Source organism: Sceloporus occidentalis, unplaced genomic scaffold, assembly GCF_023333645.1.
Source record: "Sceloporus occidentalis isolate IW3139 unplaced genomic scaffold, rSceOcc1.0.p SCAF_3, whole genome shotgun sequence".
NCBI classification, from domain to species: Eukaryota; Metazoa; Chordata; class Lepidosauria; order Squamata; family Phrynosomatidae; genus Sceloporus; species Sceloporus occidentalis.
The window spans coordinates 10,114,352-10,123,137 of record NW_028316983.1 but is presented as its reverse complement, the minus strand read 5'-3'; the positions used below and the strand labels follow the sequence as shown (position 1 = coordinate 10,123,137).

General features: G+C 40.4%; 1 protein-coding gene across 3 annotated transcripts in view; it reads right to left on the bottom strand.

The window, feature by feature from the left end:
- Positions 1-2,599: 2,599 nt before the first annotated feature.
- The window catches only part of NKAIN4 (sodium/potassium transporting ATPase interacting 4), a 130,597-nt gene continuing 124,410 nt past the window's right edge, over positions 2,600-8,786 (bottom strand). For all 3 annotated transcript variants that reach the window (XM_089513638.1, XM_089513640.1, XM_089513639.1), the window contains one exon: positions 2,600-6,575. In XM_089513638.1, coding sequence (XP_089369764.1) covers positions 6,566-6,575 — 10 coding nt within the window. In that variant the 3' untranslated portion in view covers positions 2,600-6,565. The remainder of the gene's footprint in view (positions 6,576-8,786) is intronic.

Here is an 8,786-nt window from a genome sequence, read left to right as displayed (position 1 = left end):
GGCAAGCCTCTGATCAGATCCAGCAAAGCTCTTTTGGTGTTGATATAATGTTCCAAAAGTATACATGATGTTGGTGTGAGTGCTGATTCTTCCCTTTTTCATGAATAGTCAGTACATATAATAAAGATGAACCCCACTTACCTCAAGAGCTTCACAGAAATGAATGATTTCTCCCACCCTCAGATCTAACATTCTCTTATGATGCAAAGAGATCTTGCAGCACCTTGGAGACTGAGTGAAAGACATTGTAGCATAAGCTTTCATAGACTTAGTCAACTTCCTCAGATGCAGATTCTATTATGATGGCACTAAATGAAAAATTAACAGCCCAGTGTATAAAGATCTCAGAGGAGAAACTAGGACAGGCAGGTTTATTGTGATATGGATCTCATTTATTATTTTTGTAAATAATGCATCTAATGTCACCAGAGAGTTAGCATAAATATTGGAAAGATTTACTAAAGGTTCTTTGATGTTTATGTTTTGGATTCTGAACATCCAGAATTGTTCACTTGTAAGAGAAGAAAGAAAAAATATATTTAAACTGTGTTGGAGAAATAATTATATCCTGTAGGCTTGAGCTGGACTATAACAATTTGACTTACTGTGGTATATTTACATTTATCATTTTGTACTAGTGTTTCTGTTGAAGTAAACTAATAGATTTTTTAAAAATCCCTTAAAGTGAAATATCAGGGGAAAGGAGGTACACAGATACAGTCTTTCTGCCTTGGAGGCTCTGTTCCAGCCAAAGGCTTCCTAAGCTCTTGACAGCAGGACATCTGTACTGATGGGAATATTTTTGAATTTTTCCCCCTCTAAAGAACTTATTTTTAAAACTTGAAATAAAAAACCTTATTGCAGAACATTAAGATTCATTCTGAGGTGATATATGGAGCAGAGCCTAGGGGTCAAGAAAGCTATGGAGCCAGTGTGACCACCCTTGTGTCCCTTCTTGTGTTCCTCCTATCACTATGTTGCCAACACCTTCAGCGTTGCTGTGCCAGTGCATGCAACTAAGTCCCTCATTTTTGTCCATTGTGTAAGTTTGGAAGTTCTGACCCTGAAGGAATTTAGAGGGAAGAATGTAGTTGGAATAGAGGGCCCTTGAGGTCTCTTCCAACTCTGTGAGTCTATGATTGTATTATTATTATTATTATTATTATTATTATTATTATTATTATTAACCTTTATTTATAAAGCGCTGTAAATTTACACAGTGCTGTACATACAATCTTTTTAATTAGACGGTTCCCTGCCCTCAGGCTTACAATCTAAAAAGACATGACATAAAAGGAGAAGGGAAAGGTGGTGGTGTAGGCTAATACATATAAAGTACATAGCAATATATGACCCCAAGACCTAAGGAAGGTAGAACCACGCTGAAGAAAAAGCTCACATTGACATTAAATCAAATGTTCTAGCCTGTTAGTGATTTCAAGTGAAGTAAAGCTGTAAATGTTCCGAGCATGTTCCAAAACGTTGTGACATTGGTAAAGGATGCAAAGAACAAGTGTGACCTAGGCAAGTCAGCATCCTTGTTCATGACCTATGCAAGCATAACACCTATATTATGCCTGTGTATATATTTTTGGTTTCTGCAATAGTCACTTTCAATGGCCATTTCATGACTGTTGGAGAGTGTGGAGAATGAGAAGTGTCTGGCTCTGCCCCTGTAGCTGGGCACAGAGGGACTATATCACCTGCTGAGACCTCCAGAGGACCTTGTCCAAAGATGTAATTGGTCTGCATTTGGCCATGGGACATAGCCAGAGACTTCTCTAACACCTCCACCTGTCATTGCTATTCAGGGTAGTATTCACAACAAAACCATGAGTCCTGGGAGAGTGAATGGGGAGCTGTAGCAAATCTTGCACTACACTGGACAATGGGTGCATCTGCACTGTTGTAATATTGCAGTTTGATACCACTTTAACTGCCATCAATCCATCCTACAGAAACTTTGAATATGTAGTTTTGTGAGACATCAGAGAGGTTAAAGACCTTGTAAAACTATAAATCACAGGATTACATAGGATACAGCTATAGCACTTAAAGTGGTTATCAAACTGCATTACTTCTATGATGTAGATGCACCCAATGTAGGGTTGCAGGCAGAGTTTGGAAAAGGTTTTCACTCCTTATTGGTAGTTTTGTAAGACTGTCATAGCCTTTTGCTGCTCAGTCGCTGACACAGTGTGTTTTTATAAAAATGTATTATATCAAGTTGGTTTAATTGCCTGTTTAGTGTCAACCCTGGGCTTCCCAGCCAGAGTCCATATGGCACTGCATCGTTAAATAAATTGCTAAGTTTAGTCTACTATAAAGATCTTTTCATGAATCTTAAAGGGTTAAAAAATTTTCCCCTTCAAGACCACCACAGTAATCTTTGTGATAGCCAGGTATTATTTGGAATGAACAAATTATTGCTAATAACCCCTGGATGGAAGTTCAGATATATACTATGGCACCAGAAACATTTTATTTTATGATTGCAGTTTTGGCGGCTGATGAGGGATTAACAAAATTAAAGATCTGTTCTGCCTTACTACTAATGGCAAGGGCAAAAACAGAAGCATAATAAAAAAAGGATGATAGTGGCAGCAGGAGAAGATATCTGCAGAGAGTTGGGGCCAGTAACAAGTGAGAATGAGGTTGAGCAGACTGGTATGCGTAGGGAAGGAGAAGCAGGTGTGGTGGAAGTGCTACATCTTATATTTTATTCCATTTCCTTAGACCATCTTTTCTGAAGAAAAATTCAAGGTGTGTTACAAAAATTTAAATACATGAATGTTAAAAACAAAACTGATACAAACAATGTACTGTAACTGTCATATAAAACTACACTCCCCCATAACAAATTATAGGGGTAATTGGTATAATGCCAACTTTGAAAAGTTGGGCCTATGACATCCTGCCAAAATACACAAACCTGATGTTGAAGTGATGGTAACATTGGAAGTGGGGCAGGTGCACCCCACTAAGTAGAGCATTCCAGAAATGTGAGGGCAAATTAAAAAGGCCCTTTCTTTATTGTTGTTGTGTCTGTGTGCCTCCAAATACTTTCTGATGTGTGGTGACCTTATCATGGGGTTCTCTTACCAAGACTTGTTCTTGCTGTGAGGATGAGAAAGTGTGACTTGCCTAAGGTCATGAGGTGATTCCCATAGCTGGGCAGGGATTCAAGTCCTGGTCTCCCAGACTCCTGGTCCAACACTCACACCACTACAACACATTGGCCTTTATCCCTTGTTACCACCCTCCAAACCTATCTCAGAGGAGCTACTTGGACAAAGGCCTATAGCTCTCAGGCTCAAGAGTGTGACATACAAGTGCGTAAAAACTGACATAAGCAAATATGAAATATGAAAAAAATCTGCTAGATCACACCAAGGGTTCATCTAGATTAGCTTTCTGTTTGTAGAAGTAGTCAAACTGCTAAGAAGCTGATACAAAGAAGCTGGTACAAAGGCAACAGTCCTCTCCCTGACATTGTTCCCCAGCAACTGGAATTGTGTAGCAAAACATGAAGGGATAGCTGCTGTGGCCACATTGCTACACCTAACCTCCTTGACTTTGTCTTTTATTAGAACATACAAATACCAGAGAAAGCATCAGTTATGTACTGGTAAATTTGCAAGTATAGGCACTCATTGAAACAGTCCCCATAGTCAGGGCTCCCAAGAGGAGTTTGAAAAATGTTGGTAGCAATACTGATGTATATCAACATACCAGTTCTAGAAGTATCCATGTCCATTAGGAGCAGGCCTTTTGTAAGGCTTATGGATCATACCTATCTGTTCAAGATCAATTTCCCCCAAATATTTTGCAATACCAAGGGATAGCTCATAACATGTTGGCTGCAATCCTGCTGACGTCCTCCACATGTGTAAGTTCCCCTTTGGAAGAGTTCAGACATTTTTTAAAACTGATGTAGAAAGTCTGCATGGGGTTCAAAGTTGCAGAAACTGAATTGTACATGCAATGCTGGTGAGAATGTGGGTGTGTGTTTCAGTGTGCATTGTTGTCATTTGACACAAGGACTGTGAAACATAATCAATGCATAACTCTGTATAGCCCTGATATACTGTACTGCACTTATTCAAACATTTATAACCTGCCCTCTAACTAAAGATTTCAGGGTGTTATAGGATCACAGCCATTGTCACTGGCAAAATTCATTTCCCTTGCAGCTGCCATGAGAATTGCAAGTAAGTTTAGAGGGAATAGGGGAACCTAGAAAATCCCTGGAATCCTGTGAGCCACTTATGCATGTGTTACTCTGGGTTACATGTGTGTGAAACTCCACAAGGGGCCATTCTCTAGTCCTTTGTAAGCCATCTGAAACCTCCCTGCTGCAGCTGACAACTTCTGGAGGCCTGTTGCTGCTACTGCTGCTTCTTAACAGTGGAGGAAAAAGAAAGGGCAGAGGAACTCAGAGGACAAAGAAGTAGCTGGTCTGGGCTGTGAAGGGAAGAGAAACATGGCTTACTCAATCTAGAAGAGCATCTTCATTTCCCGGCTCCTCGCAGCCCAGACCAGCTGCTTCTTCCACAGAAGGGCCAATAAATGGACTGTAGTTTGACAACCGATGAGTAGGACTAGTTGCAGCTTTTTGCAAGCAAGAGTAGAGGTGGTGGGTGTATACACACATGGTTCACACAGTGAAGCAGGAGATTTTTGGTGTGGCCTGGCTGCTGCTCCTGCCTGTCACTTCTCCCAGTTCTTCCATTCACTAGCTGTTCCTGAGCATACAGTGACAGCTAGTGACAGCTAGTGACAGCTTCCATATCAATAGATTTTAGCCCAAATTCTAAATCATCTATCCAAAGTACTGAAGCCTATCTCTAATTCAGGAGCTCAGAGGGGTCCCTTACAATTCAGACTAAAACCTGGAGTGAATTTACCACCCCACTAACATGGGAATCACCAACCATCACTGAAAGCTTACTTGACAACATAGATCAAAACTCTGGATTAGTGCAATTTACACGTCTCCAGCAAAACATGATCCTGCTCTGCCTCAGTTTATGAGAATGATGCCATTCCCTGTTTCCAACCATCATGCTGTGAGTACTGCTACTTTTATACCCAAAACAATTCCACTTATGCAGAAGAGGTAGGTATCAGCAGGCTTGGGGGAATACCTGGTTTTCTAGAAGAATATTTAAAAAGGAAGGGAATTCAAGGTGTGAACAAGGACAGCTCTTACAACTGAATGAGGCCTGAATGTGCCATGTGTCCATTGAATGCCAACTGGCTTTGGATCAGAGAAACCACATTTGGAAATGGAGTGACCAGCTTTCTGAACAGCATCACTCCAAGATGCAAAATTTTGCTGCAGGATTCCACTTGTCAGCTACCAATGCACATAGTGAGTAGCATACTGGCTGTACAGCTAAACAATATAAGCCTGTTCATTGGATTTTCTATGTTCTTTCATTCTTGGCGGTTCATTGCAATGCAGACCAAAGGACACTGTTGTTTTGTAGTAACATTACTAATGAGTATCATCAGGAAGGTTGAGGTTCAGATGGTGGTCATAGGTCCAATCCCTAGCAGCTTGAACAATCTCAGTTTAGAGGAACTGCTGTAACTCAGTGTTGATATTGCTGGGCTGGTGGCATCATTGATCTAAAAGTATAAGGCAGCTTGTGTATACAATGGGCCTGATGCACCATCACCATTATGGTCATTTCCCAAGATGAAGTATTATGAGGTCTCCCATAGGTGGCAATGTTGAACCAAACTGGTTTTCTTGGGTTAGAGTGGAAGCCATTCTCTTTAGTTGTGACTTCAATCACAATAAATGGGGACCATGTCAGAGCTTTTTTCTTGATGAATCACTGATGAATTTGACATCCAGAATACCACGCTCTTCTGAAAACCAGAAACAGTTCCAACAGGGGTTTAATTTCCCCTGCAACAGAGATCAGCTGAAGGCAGAAAAGAAGTAAGTGGGTTGTTGGACAGGCTTGAGAACAGGGATCTAGATAATTTTTCCAATGATAGCTAGGGAAAAGAAATACTGAGGAATTTGTAAGTTACAATTAGGATTGTTTGGGACAGGCATGGATTTTGGGACAGGTCTGGAATTTGGAACAGGGTCGCAGGGTGGGATTGGTCCGTTTATAACAACCAAGTCACGAAATCTCTGAAGCTGGTGCATTCAAGAATTATTTCTGCAATGTAAAAGTAACAGAATCCAATGGGAATGTTCAAAATACTCTCATTTGATTCTCATTCGGTAGTCTCAATGGAGTTAGAGGGAAGGGTGAGGAAAGGTGTAGTAATATTTCCATTTTGTTCATTCATTCATAGCAAAACCTGTGAGTCCACTAATGAGCCAGCATGTTAATGAGGAGCTGGTCTGAGTCAGTAAAATGATATATATCCTCTTGAATGGCCACTTGTCAAAGTACAGTCATACTGTGTGTGTCCTTTAGAGTGGAATACGTTTTCCATTAGTTTGCTCCTGCTTCTGTGTCTGCACAGCTGGAACAGTTGGCATTTGAATTCTGGATGGTTGACTTCAGGCCATGTCGAGTCTCTAGATTCTTGTTACTTACGAAGGCCTGAAAAAAAAAGAGGGGGGTGGGAGAGGAAGGAGAGCAAAGATAGATGAAAAAAACAGAGGTAAAATATATTGTCAGCTCTCCATATCCACAGAGTCAACCACCCACAGCCTGACTATATATATATATTCCAAAAATCAAACCCAAAGGGGAAGTTATACAAGTCACATGGTTAGTTTGAATGAGAGAGTGAGTGTGTGTGTGTGTGTGTGTGTGAGAGAGAGAGAGACAGAGAGAGAGAGAGAGGAGTGTATGCATGCAGGAATTCCTATCTATTTAGGCAGGAAGACAGAGAATGCACAACTCTTCCAATACCTCAGAGCATACCTTGCCTAAGAAAACCCTATGAATTTCATGGGGTTGCCATAAACCGACAGGTGACCTGAAGGCACTTATACACACATACACACATTTCATCCAAAGAAATGGGTTTGTATCCACAAAACCTTGTGTGAAAATAAATAAAAGCCAGTTAGTCTTAAATATGTGGTCTTTGTTTTTCCTCCCCCTTCCTTTTCCCCTTATTATGCTGCAAGATACTAAAATGGCTACTTCTTTGAAAGCTACCTTGAATTCTGTGTCTTTTATAAAATACATCAATTATTCAAATCTGCACACATGGACCCTTGTTCTTGCATATTTCATTCCGCGTTTGCAATTATCAGACGGGTAGATGGTGGAGTAAAAAGGTTATTCAGGGCACTGAAGTACTGCCTCCCTAGTGATCTCTGAGTATCCACTAAGCATGTCTCTCTGTACCATCTTCATAGTCCTAAAATCTAGAAAATTAATGATTGCAACAGTAAATACAAATCAAGATTACCAAAATGGTGAATCCTGCATAGTTGCAGTGGAGATTACAAAATGCACATAGGAAGGAGAAGAATGGCTTAGACTTGCTTATCCCAGCTTTCTGTTTCACACACTGATCACAATGACGTTGCATGTTGTGATGATCACAGTCTGGATTTCACAAATTGCAAGTATGAACATTACCAGTTACCACACATATGTGGCTTTGACTTTTGCAGATCCGATTATTCACAGATGTTATTAATATGTTCTCTCTAGGAATATCAAGGTCCTCCGGTGCAACTGTATGGTCAATTTTAATCAAAAGTCGCACTGAAGGACCTAGAGATTCCTAGAGAGATGCTCCCCTAGGCATTTGTAGCTCCTCCAGTGCAATTTTATGGTCAGCGTCTGGCAGATGTTGACCACAGCTGCATTGGAGGACCTAGAGATTCCTAGAGAGGTGTTCTCTCGGGTAAAAACATAGTATTTTTGTTAATTGCAGTTTTTCCACATTCATGGAGGTCCTGTGCCCCTAACCCCAGCGAATGTGGAGTGACGAATATACTTTTTTGTACAATGGGAAATCAACAAGGACAAACAACAAAAGTTAAGGAGTGAAGTTACTGTATTGGTGTAATGGGTAATGGTTTCTAGTTCCTTTGAAAAGTTACCTCTGAAGGGCATTTTTAGAATATTTTTGACAGGAATATTATAATCCATAATGGGAATGAGTAAGTTTTTAAAAGTAACGAACTGAGCTCTGGAGATGGTAGGAGAAAAGACTTGTCCAATGAAAGGGCATTGGGAGAGGAAATGCTGTGTGATCCATAAAACTGATGACAATCATCAGAGGTCCTTTTTGGTGGTTGCTCCCTAGATTATGGATCTCTCTCTCTCAAGCAAGTTATACTAGCCTCCTCCCTATTGTCCTCTACTCTCAGGGAAAGACTTTTCTATTCAGATAGGCCTTCAGTAACTGACCATCATGGCCAGAAGTGATGAAATCGATATGCTGGACTTTAAAAAATATCTTTCTATCCTCTTCCGAGTAGTGTGGGTTTTTAAAACTGGTATAATGTTATATTAGGATATTTCCTCCAAAACCACACAAAGCACAATTCAATGCTATATTTGTTTATTCCGGAATAAGACCTAGTGCATTAGCTTCCTGGTTTGCAAGGTAAAGTAAATTCCAAGCAATTGCTTCCTAGACTGCAAAGCACAGTTCAGTTCCATCCAATTGCTTTCCAGCCTACAGTACAAAGCACAGTTTAATTCCATCCAACTACTTCGTAGCCTCCAAAGCACAGCTCAGTTCTATGCAACTGCAATGTCTTACCTGCAAAGCACAGTTCAATTTTATGTAACTGCTTCTTAGGCTGCAAAGCACAGCTAAGTTCTGTGCAACTGCTTCTT